A 21229-nucleotide genomic window follows, 5' to 3' on the forward strand; every position below is an offset into this window, starting at 1 on the left:
TTAAGCCACAACAAAATTTTGGACTTCATTTAACCTACAAGATTATGGATGGAAATATGACAGGAAATATTGTCTTGAATATGTTTAATCTTCAAAATACAGACTGTAGCATGAGGGATTAGTTGTAGCTTGTACCATCCACCTCAAAAAGAAATTTCATGGAATAAGTAAACCAAAATTCAGAAGAGACTACGTATGACCATATGACCTCTTAATGAAAAACAAGACTAGTGTTCATGTTTTAAATATTAACGAACTTAAGAAAATGGAAAAAAAGGTGTAATCACTCAAATCAAACTATCAAAAGTTCAACCACATCAACAAATAGAAATCAAGCCAAAAACCAAATTTAAAATTTGATCTAATCAAATATAACAAACAAGTAATGGCTTAGCCCAAAAAAATATGGCATCAGATTATACATAGGATACTCTTTGAAAAGCTTATCATAATATCGCTTCACCAAATTTTGCATTCACGATGTATCCATGTCATCTTCCTCTTAACAAATGAACCTTGAAAATAATTCATTGTAAATAGTCTATAAACTTTCTTAATTTTCCAAAGAAATTGAATATTAATACAAACACACATGTTAAACAAAATCTTATAAAACCCATCAAAGAAGAAACTTAATCAATTCATAGAGTAAGATATCCAATTGACATTATTCACAGTATTCCATCAACATTATTCACAATCTTCGATTGTTCAAGGTAGCTTAAGAGGAGGCAAACCTTTTCAGAAGAAAATTATCATGAACCAAAGAAAATGAAGAGAAAAATCACAACATATTAACTTATTTCCTCTGGTTGAATGAAATGAAGATTTTTTAGCACAATATACCTTGGCATCACTCACAGCAAAAAGATTTTCTCCAACCTCATAAATATCCATTGTTCAAAAGTTCACTGTTAAAATCCATACTGAACGCTTATGTTATCTGCATTGCCAGACAAATAAAACAATTTTAGGGAAGGCAAAATGAAATTCTCCAACGATAACAAATACTTTGTGCAACAACACATCTATTGAAATTAGATAAGGAAAAGGGTAAAGTTAAAGGCAACCAACTTTACCTTGCTAAACTAGAGAGTTCATTTTCTAATGCAAACTTGAAAAGAAAATAACTTGCTGAAAATGTGGAAAGGCTTCACTGTTTGAACAATGATCTTGAAGAGAGTAAGATTATTAGAAGGTGTGAAAAATTTTCTACAATGGCAAACACCCCAATGTTTTTTAAGCTTTGTTTCTTTAATAAGAAAAAAGTAAAATTATCATCAACAAGAAATAGTATCATTGACTATCTGTGGCAAGATCCACTGCACGATCGTATAGCCATTTACTCCTCCGGGGATAGACTAATGCAATACATACACTAAAAAACATGGACCATTGAACCGCGGTGGGATGAACGTTTTAGAAGCACTTTGCAGGGAGGACATTCTCATAAATGATGAAGGGAAAAACAAAATATCACACAATATATAAAAAATGATGATGTCAACCTTCTCACAAGGAAGATTACACTTTTCGCATGGCTCGCTCAAGTCTCGAAGGGATGGTGATGGATGTTGGCTCTTGAGTGCATGGAAAAATTTGGTACAATAATGATTTGTACAGGGAAGAGGATTTCTACATAAATTATCGCAAGAACCGTGCAAGGTGTGAAAAGTTTAACATGTAAACGGCATGACTCACCTTTCCTATGGTTTCAGAATTGCCAAAACAATCTGGATAACCATCCTGTTCACATAATTACAAAGCCACAGGACAAGAGATTAAAAACACACACAAAAAGAAAATTTTCCTACTTGAGAAAACAATAAAAAAAATCTTCGAAAAATGGAGCAAAAGTTTATTCTAGGCTCCTCTTGAAGACAAAAGCTAAGATCCTCATATTAAAAGCAGATAAGCATTTATGTTTGAAGATGCAGTTAAAGAAGATTAAGAGAATGTCTTTGAATCAAACATGGGCTTAAACAAACACTTCTTAAAAAACTAAGGGTACTTCAAATAATGTGAATGTGGCATCAACCCTAAGAAATGTAGAGAAAATCAAAATCATTAACCAACCATTCAAGTGAAAGTAATATACTTGAACTTGAAAATAAACATCAACCTGAACAAGAATGTCCGTAACTGCGATGTTTCTTAAGATCGTCACCTGCCATAACCAGTGCACAAGCCACCTGCAATCATGACAAAAACAGCACACCGTCAATCAAATCTATCACAAACAATAGTGAGTATTTTATTAGAAAAATGATCTTAAGAATAAAACTTCACACTTTGTGTTTTAAAAAAATGGATAATGCAAAGCCACCAAGAAGCTACTAATTCTTCAACCACTTCACACACACTGCTTTCTTAAAGTGGAGCAAGGAAAAGCTACTCACTGGAAGGTAAAATAAATAATAGGCAGTCTTGTACTGTACAATGTGTCAATGACTACAAAAGTTACATTATATGTGCATTAGAAAGCACTCTAAAATAATATACGAAAGTGAAAACAACAGAAAAAAGTCGTAGGATGTGAGAGAGAGATGTGTAATGAAAGACAGAGAAAGGTTGTGCAAATGTCTCTAGTTGAAAATCTCTAAATTCAATTTCATCTAGCAAATGGAGGATTTGCCAATGGAAAGAGAAGCCTTTGTTGTGAGGGATTAAAACTGCGAGAAATAAATTAAGAAAATAAAACCTCAATAAATTTTTTAAGAATAAAACATGAAAGGGATTAATGTAATAAATAGAAATTGGAGATTAGGGTATGAAGAAAAATATGAAGAACAAATGTGGAAGGATTTTTTAGGCCAAAACATCAAAATAACCCATTGTTTAAAGCCAAAACACTAGACGAAGAATCCTAAGCAAAACCCATGTGAACTACGGTGCTCAGATGAAGCTACGAGATCGCAAGTCTAAGAGGTTGAAGCCAGAAAATAGAAAATTCTTGGAAAATAGGTTGAACAGCAGTCGCTCCTGATTCGACCTCTACCGATCGATAGGGTAGGGAGCGTTGTCTGAAAGTTATAGCTTGAAGTTTTCCATCTACCTTCCTCGGGTCAATTTGAAGAACAAAGCAACGGTGAGCAGAAAGACGATGACAGAGATGAGAAATTGTCATTTGAGAAGAGAAATCATCGTCGTCATCGTTGAATACGAATAAGAACTCCTCGTCGTCGTCTTTTGAGATGAGAAATTGTTGACTGTAATTAATAAAGTGTTATTATAATTTCAATAAATTTATTAGTTTTGTCTTAAAAACCTAAATCCAATAAACTAACATCCTAATTTGGTTGATGAGTCTTGAATAGTATGTAGAGACATACAAGGATCAATGTTCAAGATACAACTTAAAGGGTCTATAGAATAGGGATAAAGTTGGGTACCTTATCATGATAACACTATAGATACAAATCATTTTGTATTCGATACAAACACACTGATCCAACACGATTGTGTAGGTGACATGCGAGTGAGGGTATCCTATGCAATGAGTTTTCATAAGACCGGACCACAAAATAATAACCACTAGATGTAACTTCGTTAACTAGTTACATTTCTTTTTCATTTAGATGACCTAGGTAACTTAGTCTTAATCTTGAATGTATTATGAACTCATGTTTGCGAGAAATTGTCCTTTGATTTGTATAGGTGAGAGTGGACAAATTGCCAACTCAATATGCTTATCATTTTGGGGATAAGACCGAATCAGGAGCTGGAAACATAATCACACAAAAAGGAATTCACTCCTTCTCGACTGTAGGGTAAGTAGATAAGTGTTTCGTTAAATGATGTTTTCAGGACTTGAATAAAGGACCCTACTCTCTCTATGGCACGAGAGGGGCTTTTGTTTATTGGTTGGACCATAAACAGGTTGTTCATTATAGGAGCACTGGTATTTAAGAACTAGAAGTAACCCGAGGGTAAAAGGGTAGTTTGATCCAGTTGGTGTTACCAACACTTATGGAGGACTAACTTACTATTATTGGTCTATATCCACAACTATGAGTCTTTAGTGGAGTGTACGCACAACTAACGAATATTGATTAATGTGGTTAATGAATTTAGCCAATTAATCTCGTATCATCATAAATGCTGATCTATAGGTCCATTAGGTCCTCTTCATAGCTCGTAAAAGGTAATAAGATTTATTTGTATTGGTTGTAATTTGAAATGTTCAAATTTAATTTGGGAATTAATATAATGTATGGTGATACATTATAATATAAAGTTTATATTTTAGTTAAACTTTATTATATAAATTTAATTTTGGATATGATTCAAAATTATCTTAAGAGAGATAAAATATTTGAATGAGTTTAAATATTAATGTGAATTAGATTCATATTAAAACTATAGGTCAAATTTTAATGTGTACACGACACATATTAAAACTATAGTTTATGTGAGAAATTTATATTTGAATATAATAGTTTAGTTTAATTTTATTTAATTAAATTTCATTTAAACAAATTTCTATAGGTTATGAGATTTTTTTTTACTGCAATTCTCTCAAGAATAAAATTATCGCTCTCTAAGAATTCTCTTTCTCCAATTTTGGTTTTCACAAATCAAAATCTCAACCCAGAGAATAGGGAGATCTCTAAATGGTGGTGCTAAAATTTGGCCACTAGTACAAAAGTGGGCTACGACGACAGTTATTTACTGTCGCGAACGGATTTCGCGACAGTTATTTTCAGTCATAGAAGCGGGAGTCATGGAAAGGCCTTCGACGACAATTTTTGAAAACTGTCGCAATAGGTTGTTTTATGACATGAAATAAATGTCGTTAATCAACATTCAACGACATTCAATAACTGTCATAATTTATTTTATGACATTCAATAACTATCATCATTTCTTTATTAACGACAGTTAAATAATTGTCACGAATTCTACTATCGTGACATGTATTAATTGTCATGAATATGTTTTTCGCAACAGTTTTTTTTTTGTAAAAATGTCATTGTTTAGTTATTGACGACATTTTTTTCCAGTTAACGATTGTGCAATCGTGACAGTTTTTCGATAACATTAAATGTCATTGTTTTGCCATTGACGACATTTTTTTCCAGTCAAATATAATACAATCGTGACAGTTTTTTTTTTAAAAAAATTGTCATTGTTTATCTTATGACGACATGTTATTCCTGTCACATATAGAGCAATCGTGACAATTTATTTTGTTAAATAACTGTCATCGTTCTCCAATTTACAACAACTATTAACTATCACATTTCTCAATTTCCTATAGTTTTATTCTGTTCTCCATGCAGCTCCACCATTACACGAACCATTAGAATGACAATAATGTAGCTCAGAATGACAAATTTGAAATTATACAAGTTTCACACCAATGTACAAGAAAATAGCCAACACTTTAATATATATACACTATAATACGATTTATAATATTTGTACATCTTAATACAAGTTTCAGTAATCCACATGTACGAAATACTAACTCTTAATCAAAAGATATCTTAAATAGCATTCGAATATATTTGACTGGACCAACCGAGAATGTTCGTTTCTGGAAATGATATTTGAAACAAAACTCATGAACTTGTCGACTCCAGTTGAACCTACAAAGAATCCATAACACATACGTACAGTCAATGAATAACTAAATCAACGTCTCAACAAAATACAGAACACAAACAAGAACTTCAACACTTGATTCCATGAAATGAAAAGAGAAGACCATGAGGACAAAGCTGTCCATATTTTGGAAGACCGCAGTTCTGAATTACAAAAAACCAATTAGACAGCACATTGCAAAAACATACATCTCTAATCCCCAATCCATATATTAAACATTCAAAGGTAGTGAACCAAGGACACAAGCAAATAATCACCTTCTGCAGTTATTTGATTGCAAGAAGATTCATATCCCAATGCAGTATGGCACCAAATACCATAATTCCATGAGCCAGTCACATATATATCGAACTCTTCCTAAGAAACCTATAAGGAGTAATAACAAAAAAAATCTCCAATCAAATGGTGGGAATGGAGAAACTAAGGTGAGTGAGAACTACAATGGGGAAGTCCAAAAAATGAAAGGGTACTCAGAATCCTTCATTCACAAAATCTCATTAAAAACTAGATTATTATACCCAAACATTGACAAAATCTCATATGCTACTTAAAACTAGAAAAAACAAGAAGCATGTAATAATATTGAATTCAAACATGTACTAGTTTTAAAATAATTAACTCTATTGACTTTAATAAACTACATTTGTCTCTCTAGATCTTTTTTTTATTTCCAAACAGAATAAACAACTTGAAACTTCAACCGATACACATCATAAAAACAAGTGAGGCAATTTGGAAAGCAAAGGGAGAGAATTAAGAAACAAGGGAGAGAGAGTTACCTCAGTTAAAAAAGAACTCTCACATAACTCAAAGCTCAATGTCTCATCGATTGTTATCTTCAACTCTTTAAAATCTACAAACAAAATGAGAATAACATTAAAACTAAGAACTTTAACTTTTAAGTCTAGGAATCATGTCCTTGAAATAGAAACAAAATAGAAACTTGAAGTCTCTTTTTCTTCTTCCATTCCTAGGCTCCATCGTAATGAAAGCATGAAATGTGTTAAAAATGAAGGAAATTCAAGCATTGCATAAAACTATTTCACACATTTACCAAATAGCCACTGCAAATTGAACAACTTCTTGGGTTGTTCCTAGTCCTTAGAACAAAACAGCCTACGACAATACATGTACGACAATTTGTAATCCTTAGAGTTAAACAGTTTGTATTATGCAATCATCGCCAATAAAGCACTATGATATAAGATAATTCTATTGACACATAATTTAATAAGTCATCTCATGAGGATAAAGAACATTAACATAAAAGGAAAAAATAAAAAGTAAATCAATTGTTAAAGTAATACATACTTCGAAAGAGTGGTTGATCAGATGAGCAATGCTTCTAGCCCTTGTAGCATCAATTATTCGTTCATCATCAATTCCAAACATGTAAGTGCCAGCACCGTAAAATAACTGGAACACATTAACTTTTCTCGGTCCAATTCCATTACAGTGGAAGAGGAAAATCCAAAATCTACTAGAGGATGCACAGAGGAATGCTTCTAAATTTACCAAATTCAGTAAACTCACAATTCACTTCTGTCCAGAGAACCATTTTATTTAAGCAACCGAACGTTTATTGAAAAAATAAAAGAACCAAGGGCAAACAAAACTCTATTCATAACAGAAATACCAAAACCAAATTGCAATAATAATAATAAAAAGACATACAACAGAAATACCAAAACCAAATTGCAATAAGAAAAACAAAAAAAAAGACGTAATACTCATAAAAAGGAGTCAATGACTAATCACATAAAACAATCTAATAAAAAAGAAGATCATTATCACAATTACAAAAAGTCCTAGTGATCAATGCCCAAACTGAATAATTAAACCTCTTGATGCAGCAGGTTGGAGTACCATGCCAAATCCATTCTGGAACAAGAGAAATCTCATTCCTTAGAGATGAGAAAAAACTCTCCAAGAACAACGTTCTATATTGGAAAGATATTCAAGAGGTTCAAAAATACACTCTAAATTGGCTATCTATAGCCTTACAGGAAAATAAGACAATTAACCAATTAACTAAAATATACTAATTATCCTTATCACCTCTCTAGCTTACTTTTTGCATTATGTTCCTATGTCTTTTTTTTGTGCTATGTTGCTCTTTTTCACTTCTTTGAACATTGGTCTTTTTTTTCATTCTCTTAATGTAAAGTCCCGTCTCTTTTTTTTTTTTCCAAAAAAACTCTCTAACTCCCTAGCCTCCCCTCTAAATTTCTCCACATAATAGCGAAGAAGTTTGCTTGCCACAACCTAGCCAAGTCTTTCCCTTTCCTTCAATCTAAAAGAGAAGCTCAACAAATAGGAAGACTATCAACTAGATCATTGTAAAGTTAACTATGATCAAACGTATTGTAGATGTTCAGTATATGGTTCCGACAACCCTTAAGGAGATAAATCCTCAAAGCGATTCTTGGTGTTAAACTAAATTTTTTTAAAGAATTTTTTCGGGAATGAATGGAATCAATAAGTGAACTGGTATTATCTTTAATAAATCCAAAGTAAACCAAACTTGCAAAAAATGTGACTTTTGAGAAAATAAATATACATCAACTATCTTCAATCACTTAAGAGCTCTAAAAATGAACGTAATTCCGCAACTTGATTCTATCTTTTCACTCATGAAACGCGAAAGTACTATAACAACCTTGTAAACTCAGGTATAAGGATGTGTAATATATGAATGGCATTCTTTCAAAGGAATAAAAAAGCCCATATGAATATATCTTGGATGAAATCATTTTTCAAGATGCAGTCTTTTGACGTCCATTAAAGAGATACTTACCTTGGAGAATATATCACGGTTGCGCAAGTTGGATGTAGAGAATGAAAGATGCCATTAGAAGAGGAGAAAAAATAGGAAGAAGAAACGAATTAGATGGCTATAAGTTACATGAAGTTAAGAATAAGCAACGAAGGAGGAAAACCATGGCTACATCTACAACAAATCCAACATGTATACTCCAGAAGATAATACAACCCCATTGGAAACAGCAACATAGAATAGAGAGGGTTGTCGAAAACAAAATTGGAAGAGGGCGACGGTGGCTGCTGAAAATCCGTCACCTGGAGGTGGGCGCTACACACTGGCATTCAATGACTAAAATCAAAATCCCTTACACACCCCTTCCCCTAAAGAAAAAATCAAAGTTCAAGGACCCTATTAAAACGATTTTGAAGTTCAACGTCCTTTTAAAGACACAAAACAGAATTCAAAACCATAATTAAACAATATATAGAGTTATCAAATTCCCTTTCACACACTACCATTACTAAGAAAAAACAACAAAACAAGAAACAGGCCAATCCTTATTAACCCAATCATACTTTAGCGTAATCGTACACCCAATCTAAACGAGAATCACAAGTTCATATCTATATCTCATACCAACACAATCTACAATCTTTGTCCTGTCAACATACACACACTTATATATATCTTCCATGACATTCACGATATACATTCGACGTTATGTCTACTTCAATTCACATGCATTCATATATATTTTCAGTCAAACCACAGTATACATTCAACACACATACAGTTCACAATCACAATTGAGTCCAGTAGAAAATCCCTTACCTCGATTTCTATGCAAATTCTTCAATCGACTAAATCCAATGAATCAAATCCGAAATATTGGCGAACTGAACCCTCAACAATTCACAATTTGGTTGTGAATTTAAGGGAGCCCAAGGTTACTCCCAACACTCAACGCACGACTGTCGAACTCGCAGCAAAATCCTAAGTGTGGGTCGGTCAGCGGTCGGCTAAAGAAGACGTGGCCGGAGAATCGCGCGGCAGTGCAGCGGTTGGAATGAAGGTTGCGCGGCTGGCTTTACGGCGGTTGTGAGCGGCGAACGTGGCGGTTACTGGTTCACACGGCGGCTCGGGCTTCGACGAAGACAGAACCGGCGATGGAGACGGCAGATCGGCGCGCGGGACGACTGCTGCAAGGTTGCTTCGCGAACCGGAGATGGAGACGGCAGATCGCGGGCTACGGCTGGGCTGCGGCGGAAAGAGAACGGAAGAGAAAGACGGCTGGTTGCGGCTGGGCTGCGGCGGGAAGGAAACGGAAGGGAAGGGAGAAGGAGACGGTGGAGTCGTCGCGGCGTACGGGAGGAAGGAGAAGAGGCGCGGCGGTTGCGGCTGGGGAGAAGGGGAAGGACGCACGGGGAGGAAGAAGGAAATAGGGAAAAGAAAGAAAAAGGAAAAAGAAAAGAAAAGGAAAAAAGAAAAAAATTTTAACCCTAACATTCTATGACAGTTAATAACTGTCGCGAAAAGTGTTTTCCGAAAAATTCCGTCTTTTCCCGCCAAAAACGCGAAATTTTATATTTCGTGACAGTTTTTTTTTCTTCCATTCATTTTTTGAGATATATAACTGTCATTGTAGGGTAGTTTTCTTCTAGTGGGCGTTTGGCAGATACAGAGTCGTTAACAAGAGTAAAAGTGTTTGTTCTTCCCCTTCTTTGTATTTTATAAGCATGCTTAGCCATAAGAAAATTAGTTTCTTAATTATTTTTTTACTAATGTATTTAGCATTTTTAACTTTCAAATCAAATTGAGTTTAATGTCTCGGTAAAATTTTCTCCTGCATAGAGATCTCATCCCTTCAAAGACATGATTCAATATGAATTCGACAATCCATCTCGTCCCTCAGATGTAATAAGCTTTATGAAAAAGAAACATGCATGGGGTTGATGTTAGTTATGATAAAGCTTGGAGAACCTGAGAGCTTGCATTGAATTCAGTGTGTGGGTCTCTAGAGTCATCTTAAACCGAGTTAATCAACATTCGTTAAGTAATGGATCATTTCACTAAAAACCTGAAGTTGCACTCCCCTCACTATAGATATATTTATGTCCATATAATATAACCCTGATTAGTAAGTTTGATCCTTCATAGGTTTTTTGTAACCTTGACAGGGTAAAAATACCATTTTTCCCCCAAGACTATAAATCTTGCTCCTTTATCTCATTGATCCAATATTGAACAATTGGTTTAAGGTCCAACTTATAAAACCAAATCACTCTCGAGCCAATGGGAGGGTGAGACCCATTTTTCAAGACTTGGGTTGAGTCCTTAAGGGAATTACCTATCTACTAACCCTAAAAAGAGTGGAAATGAATTTTGTCTTGCACCTGATGTCCCTAGCTATCTGATAACTTTGTAGAAATATAAGTTATTAGGTCTTCTAGATAAAACAATGGAGTTTAAAACACGAGATAAAAGATCAAAACACATAGCTTTTGTTGCAAATTTATTAAGTAAGAAAATAATGCAACATACATAAATCACCACGTTTGATTAACTATGCTTTTAAGTGTTTTTAAACGCAGGAGATGATGATTATAAGAAATGAAGCGAATTGCAGAAGAATGTGTTCAAAGACCTAGCGATAAGAAGTTGCTTGGTGATCCCAATTGTGAGGTATTCTAACAAACAATTTCATAACACATGTTGATTCACTAAAAGACAAAAGTGGTACTTGGAGTTGATGTGACTTAAAACAAATGCTTTTTGCACTAACAATTGCAGAGGATATGAACAAGTTGCTCAACAAGGCATGGGTATTTGCCGCCCAAATATGCCTACAAATATCTTCAACTCCACCATGTAAAAAAAGTGGAAGGGGAGTTTACATAAACTAAGAGACGTTCCCCATATGTAGAAATTTTCCTACCTTCACCACTTCCTCGATCAACTTCTAAGTGAGAGCTTAGAGAGAGATTAGAGAGATAAGCTCACAGCCTATTCCTCTAACTTGTAAAAGAGCCATAGAATGCACACTAGTGCATTCTGCTGCTCGACACCATTCTTGACTTTATGTCCATTCTTGTATCTTTTTAATATTGTTATTCTCATGGGTGAGAGGCCTAAATTAATTATTGTGTATTTATTATTATTGTCATTCTCTCATCCCTTTGCTATTCACAATCTTGTTGAAGTGTTATAACTAGTTTAAGTCCATGTGCTATGTACTTGATAAGGGCTTTTTTAAAAAAAATAAAAATTTATAAGACTCATTGTGTTTAGTTTGAGGTCAATCCAAATGTCTAATTCTCTTCAAGAGAAGGAGTCAAGCATTGGTCGCCAACTACTTGAGAGAATAAGTAACAAAGACCTCACTAAACAAGCGCGAAAAGGAGTTTGTGGCATTTTGCCTCTATCATTTGTGTCCTGAAAGAAGAATAAGGGTGGTGTTTAAGCATCAAAAGGTTGCTCGCCCTAATTAGAGAGGAAATTTAATGCTTATAATTAAATAAACCTAAATATATATCGCGTAGCACATTTTCATCATTTGTGTCCCGAAAGGCAAACAAGTGTGGTGTTTAAGCGTCGAGAGGTTGCTCATCTTAATTAGAAGACGGTCAAATGATCTATATTGCATTAAGACATATCGCCTACAACACGTAGACTTTCCTACACGCCTTCACTAATGCAAGTTAGTTTGCATTCCATAATCCTTCCATTCCATTCCACCTTCTACAAAACCCCCTTAGTGTAAATAGTAGAAATGACATACATTTATTGTAAATCCTAGGCCTAAGATTCATACTAGGATTTGGAATTCGGATCTCTCGACATTTTCATTGGAATTCGGATCTCTCGACATTTTCAAGCATCTTTTGCGACCTGACAACATCATCCTTATTTGTGTTAAAGGCTTATTAGAGTGAAAGTTCTCCCGACAAGCTAACACGCTTCCTTTTTAGCATGCTTTGTCCCCACTCTCATGTATCCTAGAAAAATTTACAAGAGGTCACCCAATATAGAATTGCTCCAAGCTAAGCACGCTTAACTTTGGAGTTTCTATGGTCAATCCACCGAAAAGGGAAGGTGCACCTTGTTCGTATAGGTAGTAAGTTTTTACTTTTTTTATGTCTTTCTTAACCTTACTTTCATGTTCTTAGGATCTCTCTCAATCAGATGTGATATCGATTGCATGAGAGATTTCTACTATCGGACCCCAAATTATAATGTCATGTATTGTATGAGACAATTTAGCTGATTATGCATAGTGTGAGCTTTCATATCTTGACTGTCTTGACTAGTTATGCATAAGTATGGATGTATTGATTACTCTCTACACTGATGATTGAATACGTACTAGTATGATTAATTTAACTGCTTGTGAGTTGAACTGAAATATTGTGGATAGGTGGGAATATATTTTTGAGTTGACTGTATTGGACTGTTTAGACTGGATTGAAATTATCTAGACTAAGGGGAAACTATTAACTTAGCTATGGGGTAGTGTACCTTGTAAACACAATGTCATACGAGATCACCACATATGGTGCATCTTTCGGGATCACTAGACTAATAAGCGCACTCTTCAAAATCACTAGACTGAATGACGTGTATCCTACGGGATCATAAGACTTTTATGATGAATGGTACCTCCTAATAGGAAGTTAATAGTTTTACCTCTAACAGGGCCAGTAGTGGGTCTCTCACTGGGTATATTCTTGTACTCACCCTTTTCGTGTTTAACTTTTTTACACAAAGGTAATACGAAAACAGGACAAGAAGGATTTGTGAACACCATAAGAAAATCTTTCAAAATGCTCCTAGTTAACATTTTTAATTACTATTTTTAGGTTTTGATTATTGAAATGAGTTTCATGTTTAAAATGACTGAATGTTGCGTTGTGTCTTAAAACACAAATATTTTTGTAATTTTATCTTATTTGAAATAGGACTCGAATTAAAATTTTCTTTGATTTTTATTTTTTAAGTAGATTTTTTTATAATCTTGTGTCTTACCCATTACATTTTTTGACAAATATGAAATTAGTTTTTTTTTTTTTTAAAGAAAGGTGAAATATTTTCCTTATGTGTAGGATCATTTATCAATATCTTTTTATAAGGAGTCAAAAGATCTTCCTAAAATATCTCATTTGAAGAAGAAGATATTCCTCATAGTTAGGAATATTTTATTGTAAGTTCTTCTTTTTTGGCTTTTTAAAAAGAAGTTCTATGAAAGTAAAATTATTCTTCACAATGGTGTTCAACCATTTATATTTTTGGTGAAGAATCTGTAAGGTAAACTAGTTACCTTCTACATTATGACAGACTATTGAAGATCGTCAAGGGATTTGACAGAATATCAATTGATAAGAAATATAAATGAAGGCTGAGATAATTGTACTACGGTCAATGAATTCAAGGAGAGCTTGAATTCGTCTTCGAGGAGATTCAAGTTTACCGTCAGGGGAGTCGTCTGAGTTTATACGGTTAAGTTATGGTGATAACTTGTTAATGTAACTTTAGGGTTAAGTTACAAACTTTTGAATCTCAATAATATTTCTTATCTGAGGAAAGAAGCTCCAAGATGTAGGCCGTATTTACCGAATTTGATTACCAAAGTGCACTGTGTTATTTGTCTTATGTGTACTCTAGTTATTCCTATAATTAAATACTTGTGATATAGCTAAAGGGCACTTAACCTCATCTCACCTGTTTTTCATTACCGATTTTTTTTTGGTTGAACTTTAAACAAACAACCTTAACTTGGTTTAATTAAAAAGTTGGGTCCTTATATTTATAGTTATACTGTGTAGATTTTATACTATGTAAAATTGGAAGTAGGTGTTATAGCTAAGATTGATACAAAATTCTCTATGGTCGACTCTGGCTTAGCTTGGAAACCACTCGCTTTGCTTACACTTGGGCAAGTGAGATAAAAACTTGTATTCAACACAGACTTAGTAAAAGCAGTAACACATAGGTAGGATGTGTATGTTTTATTACATGATCTTAGCCTAGAGGCATAGTTAGCACCTTTTATCGCATAACCTTGTCTCCTCGCATAGTGAAGTCGCAAATATAAAACCTTAAATGAAAAATTAATGAACTTATTTAGAAAGGGATGAAATGGATAGTAACCAATCGTGTGCCCCATCTCGCATTCAATACAATATGTGGAGAGAATTCAAACACCATTATCCACCTGGTCTTACCCCTGAAATTGGAGGCCTATTGGCTTGTGCTAGTTGAACTGTTCTCGCCTATGCAGATCTAAGAATTATTCTGTGGGAACAAAAGTTCATAGTTAGCTTAGGATTAAGATTAAGCCAACCCAGGTCATTAATAATTGAAATAGCCAATCTTATACAGTCATCGATGTTATAACGTAAAAGTGACTATTTGATATTTTTAATTTTACGTAAACTCTTTACATAGGATACCATCAGTTCCATGTCTCCAAATGAACGATTTAAGATTACATCGTTGTACTAACTAGAAAGCGAGCCACATTAATAAAGTGTCCCAAAATAAGGTGTCCAACCTTATTCATATACTAAAGACCATTTAAGCTATATACTCAAACTTGATCCACGTTTATGTCTCTACATAAAGTTCAAGTTTATACTAGATAATCTCGAGACCTTAGTTTATTGAATTCAAGATTATAGTTTTCAATTTTCAATAATAAATCCTCACTAACTACTTTATTGAATAAAATATAACTTTAAACTAGAAACTACAAATTTTAGGACATAAATTTCAAGAAACACTTGTATTTGTCTTCCACCAATTTATTCAGTTATAATATGTTATGTAATTTTTTTGTTTGTTTTTCTTGTTATGACAATTATAACAAGAAAATAAAAGAACAAAAATGAGATAATCAACTTATCAAATAACAATTCAACTCCAGAGGATTCAATCTTCAAAGTGTTTAAACAACACTCAAGTTTATGCAATGGAAATTAGTACTCAAAAGTCGTCCACTAATGTCAGTTCAACGAGAAAAAATGATAGACACGAAATATTCGGCCAACATCAACTAAATATTCCGCCAACACCATAAAAACAAAAGAAGAAAAAAAGAAAAGATTTTAGGTCCATTATATTCTCCCATATCACAAATACAATTTAAAACCTCATTTTATAAATCTCAAAAACTCACAGAACTAACTCTAAGATTCTCATTTTCCTACCAATGTCAAACAATAAAAACCAAACTGTCCAAAAAACTGACAAGTTTGCCTCTAATGCATTCCTATAAGACAATAGAAAAAGCACTTTAAAAACTAAAAGGATAATCCAAGAAAAAAGGCACTTTCAAAACAATAATCACTTATACTCATAAAATTGTACGGTGGCATCATTTCCACAATTACTATACACATTATCTAATAATAATAATATAGAAATTTTTTATCAAATAACAACATTGTTCAAAATGTTTAAAAATATATGTAGCAAAATTTTAAAATCTATCGAGCATAGACTTCTACCAATGTTTATCAATATTACGAATAAACATCGATAGAAATCGTTCAATATCTCTGTACGACAAAATATGAAATTTTGCTATATTTTGTAATTATTTTGGTTCACCTTATTATATTAAAATCATCTCTAATATACAATCGCTTATAATTTTTTTTAAAATTATTTTACTTTCAACTATCTACAAATATTTTTTAAATATATGTCTAATATTAATATACCTCCCTTTTATTGTCCTCCGTAAATGACCAATCAAATAAAATTTATATTAAATAGATCAATACTATCTATACTACTAAATAAATACAATGGCAAGACTGGATTGATCCACAAGGAAGCAGAAAGAATAGTTTCTCAAAGTTAATTATTTAGGTAAAGTGATAAATTTATTTAGGTAAAGTGATAAATTGTGGGAGTTTGACATTGTTTGAGATTCAAATGATGAGTAGAAAACGGTAAGAAAAATGCAATTGATCAAAATGTTTTAGCTTAAAGGAATAGAATCATCCAATAAAATCTTGACAATCGAATTATCAAACCATGACTTAACTCCTTACCTACATGTAGCTCGAATGATTAGAAAAGCTAACTAGCAGCCCTAAACATCAAATTAGCCAATTTAATATATTAGATAATGAGAAACATTCTAATCAACTTAACTAACTCCATTACACTTTGCAAATTACACTATACTAGGATAAATTTCTTGTAGGAAAAGGCGCTTAATTAGAAATTTAACATGTTTCCTTACGTGAATAGAACAATACTTTTTGTCATCGACCCCAAATCACATGCCAATCTAGTCTATTTACTTTTGGAGATTAACATACAATTCTATACCACCATATTATACATTAATCTAAAGCAATGGAATAATTAATATAGCAAGAGGAAAACACATTGATAAAAAATCTCAATCATACTATCAAAATACCTCAAAAAAAGTACAATAGGTTTCTCCAAAATCCTCTAAACTTGAAAAAACAAAGATCGTACATTCTCATAACCGAAGATAAGATAGAGAGACTTGCATCGTTTTTGCTTGATTACAGAGAATGGATGAAAGTAAACCTAATTAAAATCTAATGTTGTGGATGGATAGAGGACGAAAAATCTAAGAAATTAAAATAAATAGTTATTTTCTCAAAATGGCCACTTGGATTGAAAGATATAACTTGAAAATGATGTTGTAGATTTCTAACCGTGCGACGTGCTGCAATGTTACAACATTTTTCAGCATTATGTAAAGAGCACCGAGAGCCACGACACCGTGAAGCGCTGCAACGCTCTTACCTGAGGTCAAATGTGATGTTTTCTCTCCTATTTAAAGCCTCATGCGTGTCCTTTTTAGCTTCTAATTACTCCAAATTAAACCCGGACGAATAATGTTCTATAATGTTTGTATTACCTTAGTTGTTCCAATGAATATAAACGTTTAGTTAAGAACATTGAATATCATAAATGGGTAAAATTAGAGTAGCTAAGATGACACATTTTTTGTGGTCAAGTTTTAACAACAATAAAAAAATCTAAAATAATGTTTTTCTTGTGACGATAAAGATAGTTTGCAAAGGTGACTAAAATATAAATGAAATTATTAACAAAGGAAGACTTCCAATTTTTGACGCATTACATTATCACAATATTCTACTTTACTTTAACAGTAACGGTTGAGGAATATAAAAATTTGAAGATAACAATAACACAACTCAACTCATTTCATTTGTTAGGAATATAATTGTACACTCAACTCATTTCATTTGTTAGGAATATAATTGTACTCTCAAGTATCTCAAGTAAGTCTGCAGGTGGTCACAAATTCAAATCTTCCATCAACTTCACATATATTATTGAACTTCAATATTGTTCAAACTTCCTCGTTATTGACAAATTCAGTAATTGGCATGATGGGGTTGAAGGTTTAATTAATTCGCCTACTCCATATTTGTTGTAAAAAAAGTTGCTTCATCTTTCTCTCTTGCAATTCACACAATCTCCTTATAAGAAACCTAATAAGTTCACTAATGAGATTCCAACTTCGAAGAGAAACACATTGAGAAGTGCTTTTTCCACAATTCTCACAACACATATATTGAAAAGAATTCCCCACTTGAAAACATTTATAATTGGAAAAAGACAGAATAAAGAGTCACATCAATGAAAAACCCACTTCTTGCTTTAGTTTAGCTATAAAGGCCACCTACCTATGGACATGAAGAATGAGCAAGATTTGAAGCTAAACTTCAAAATGGCTCAGATTGCTAAGATCTCAGAGCAAGTGCAGCTCAAGTGTTCTGGTCACAAATTCTACGACTTTTTCACTAACAAAATGGACTCTGTCATTCAAATGTTTCCTCACATTGTTACAAGCTACAAAATTCTAGAAGGCAATGGTTTCGCTCATGGCAGCGTCATCCATCTAAAATATAACATAGGTGAGAATATTAATTTACCATATGCTTTTTCTATTAATTTACCATATGCTTTTTCTATTTTGTTTTTGGTTGGTGAACTTTCAAATATAATATTTTCACGTTCTAACAACAATTTTAATCCCTTTATACATATTCTAGAATCAATTATTTATATGCAGATATGATCAAAAAGTTTAGGATATATTACCTTTTTTTCTTGTTCGATCGAGTTCTACAAAATATGTGTGAGAATGAAGTTTAAAAAATCTTCGTGCAATTGTAAAACTGTCTTTAACATCATGAAAATTTTGGCTATAAATTTCCATTGGTATTTTATGAAAGATGATGGATAAACTATACATGACCGTGGTTTAGAAAAACACATCTTTCTTCAAAAATATTTCGTGCTTTGACATGAAATATCATATATGATACCGATGAAAGAAAAGTTGGTTGTCATGGCTATTCTAAAACCACCATTGGAAGTCAAGAAAAGCCCAAAGAAATATATATAAATGTGCAACACTTGAAAAAGCTCTCTTTTTTAGTACAATAATTTGAGGTAGATGATTCAAACGACAGATCTTATGGTTATTACTACACTTTTATATCAGTTGACCTTTGTTTTGTTGGCCTGACGACTATGAATAAATTATTTAGCGAAGCAAACTTTTTTTATATCTATAGGCCTAAATAAATCCATTTTAGAATAACGATAAGTACATCATTCAATAGTATATTTCAAAAAAGATTGGGCATATTACATGAAGATATTTGGAAACCTATGGTAATTTATTCAACTATTGAATTCATTATACGTTGTTCAATCAAATACCTCGACTACGTGTTTAAGTAAAAAGAGTAAAAGTAAAGATACCCATTTAATTTATAGATACATAGATACATAAGAATAATCATCCTACTTTAAAATTAACATTTACAAAAATAACTCTAACAAACATTTTGGGTCTAAGAAGTCATAATTAGTTGATGTTAAACATATTAAGAAACATAAAATAATACTTACCAATAGTTTCATAAATTCGAGCTTTTAGGTTCCTTAGCTTAATTGAATTAGGTTCTTTTCTGGATTACCTTTTCCCATTTTTTTAAGCGAGAATTTCTTAAGTGTTTCAAATAAAAATTTGTTTCTCAAATTATAAAAGGAGTTATGAAATAAAATAAAAAATTTACCAATATAATAAACCATAAAAAAAAATCATTTTTGATAACCATAAATGGTGACGTGATAAATAAAATATCAACTAGATTTGATATTTTGTTCATCATCACGTTATCTGAAAAGGACTAACCATGTCATAGACACAAATTTTAATCTATCGCGATCGGTAAGAGATAGAAAGTAATTTATCTCATAGGTATATATTTTTCTTACCGTATGTTTAATAGAAGTTTAGATAACCACGTACAAGTTATTTAAGTGTTCCAAAATTAGAATTTAAGGGATATTTTTAAACGGATGAAGCGAAAGAAACATACAAGATAAAGCAAAATTTTATAGCTGTCTAGCCAAATTATATTAGTATATATAATTGAATTTCTAAAATCACAATATAAGAAAGTTTATCAACGAATCTTCATCATTGTTGGCTTATCGGTGTGATGGACTAATATTTGCAATATGACTTATCAATGAAGGACTTCTATCATTGATAGAGTTTGACCAATTTTTTTATATTTACAGAATTTAAAAAATGTTACTATATCTGTATACTAATAGTTTGAATCTAATTAATTGCTCTATTTTGTCGTTGTGCCAATTATAATTATAGAACTATATAAATGGAAGTATATACTCAACTGTTGATACACATACTTAAAATTGGAATAATAAAAAAATTGCAAATAAGGTTTAAATTACTTTTTTGCTATATATTTTCCCTATATATAACTTAGTTACTACTATCAATGTAGCTTTATGGATTTAATTTCTTACCCCTTTGTGGAACAAAATACATAGGTGGCCCAGCAGAGATTAAGGAGAGGTTAGCCTTTGACGATGCCAACAAATCAATAGCTTTTGAGGTGTTTGAAGGAGATCTATTCAGAGATTTTGAAGTATTCAAAATGAAAATGCAAGTTATTAATGAGAAAGGTAGCAATGGGAGCTCGGTTAATTGGTCTATAGAATTTGTGAAGGAAAATGAAGATGTGGCTGCACCACATCACTATCTCACAATTGCAGCTCAATCAAGCAAAACACTTGATGATTACCTTTGCAACAACTGAACCAAAAACTATATCCCCAACTTCACTTGACTACTCAAATATGATCTAAATAAACTGATCTCTCCTAATTATCTCTATGTTTTTATGATATGTGTTTTCAAGGTTTAATGGAAGAAATAATTATGCTTCATGATGCCTTATTTTCAACATATATTTTTCCTTAGTTAGCCATTTTAAATAATATATAATGTGATATAAAAATCTGGATATATTTTGTTCTTACCAATAGTTACAATAGACACATCATAATATATATGGGATTACAATGAACATATATAACTCAAATAATAAAGTTTTTAAACATTAACCTCGAGAATAGAGGTTGATTCTTGATAAGGATTACTATTGTAAAAAAAATTATATTCCTTGACGTTATTTTCTAGTAAGTGTGAAGAATAAAATATAATATTTTTATTGAGGCAAAAACAGGTCAAGCTATAATTTACTTAATACACATATGAATTTCAAATATATGAGATCAGTTGGTTTATTCTAAGTGTCAAGTACCAAAATTCTTGATCTATACATCAAGGTTATTTGTAGCTTGATAGATTTTACCTATAAACCCTAGACCTATGAACTGCTAAGTCTTTCTAGAGCTATAGTGGAGGAGTTGGAAGTTGAAGTTTATTTTGAGTGATGTAATTCAAAGTTGGGATTAATTTCTCAAATGAATTCTCTGTCATTAATGGTTAAG

At 32.4% G+C, this 21229-nt stretch overlaps 1 protein-coding gene and 3 long non-coding RNA genes across 5 annotated transcripts in view; 1 reads left to right on the forward strand and 3 right to left on the reverse strand.

Moving 5' to 3' along the window:
• The window catches only part of LOC116402856, a 3265-nt gene extending 85 nt beyond the window's left edge, over positions 1-3180 (reverse strand). The window contains exons 1-5 of one of the 2 annotated variants that reach the window (XR_004215523.1): positions 2123-3180; positions 1702-1746; positions 1080-1172; positions 847-943; positions 1-142 (exon numbers count right to left, since the gene is read on the reverse strand). The exon at positions 1-142 is cut by the window's left edge and continues 85 nt beyond it. This is a non-coding gene — a long non-coding RNA (uncharacterized LOC116402856). The remainder of the gene's footprint in view (positions 143-846; positions 944-1079; positions 1173-1701; positions 1747-2122) is intronic. The other variant, XR_004215522.1, reaches the window with a different exon arrangement.
• A 2185-nt stretch (positions 3181-5365) lies between these two features.
• On the reverse strand, positions 5366-6342 carry LOC116402962. Its single transcript, XR_004215688.1, has 2 exons — positions 5865-6342; positions 5366-5750 (listed from the first exon to the last, which is right to left on the reverse strand). It is a non-coding gene; the product is annotated as an uncharacterized LOC116402962 (long non-coding RNA).
• Positions 6343-7684: 1342 nt separating this feature from the next.
• LOC116402961 lies at positions 7685-9869 on the reverse strand. Its single transcript, XR_004215687.1, has 2 exons — positions 9203-9869; positions 7685-8751 (listed from the first exon to the last, which is right to left on the reverse strand). It is a non-coding gene; the product is annotated as an uncharacterized LOC116402961 (long non-coding RNA).
• An 8198-nt stretch (positions 9870-18067) lies between these two features.
• On the forward strand, positions 18068-20679 carry LOC101221652 (major latex protein 149). The gene is made up of 2 exons (XM_004151155.3): positions 18068-18303; positions 20264-20679. The coding sequence occupies exons 1-2, from the start codon at positions 18075-18077 to the stop codon at positions 20530-20532; spliced, it is 498 nt and encodes a 165-aa protein (XP_004151203.3). The 5' UTR covers positions 18068-18074; the 3' UTR covers positions 20533-20679.
• The last annotated feature ends 550 nt before the right edge of the window (positions 20680-21229 follow it).

This window comes from Cucumis sativus, chromosome 3 (assembly GCF_000004075.3).
Source record: "Cucumis sativus cultivar 9930 chromosome 3, Cucumber_9930_V3, whole genome shotgun sequence".
NCBI classification, from domain to species: domain Eukaryota; kingdom Viridiplantae; phylum Streptophyta; class Magnoliopsida; order Cucurbitales; family Cucurbitaceae; genus Cucumis; species Cucumis sativus.

Coding starts and splice junctions, on each gene's coding strand:
- LOC101221652 (XM_004151155.3), top strand. CDS start 18,075: ATGGACATGAAGAATGAGCAAGATTTGAAGCTAAACTTCAAAATGGCT. Junction 18,304..20,263: donor CCATCTAAAATATAACATAG/GTGAGAATATTA, acceptor CAAAATACATAG/GTGGCCCAGCAGAGATTAAG.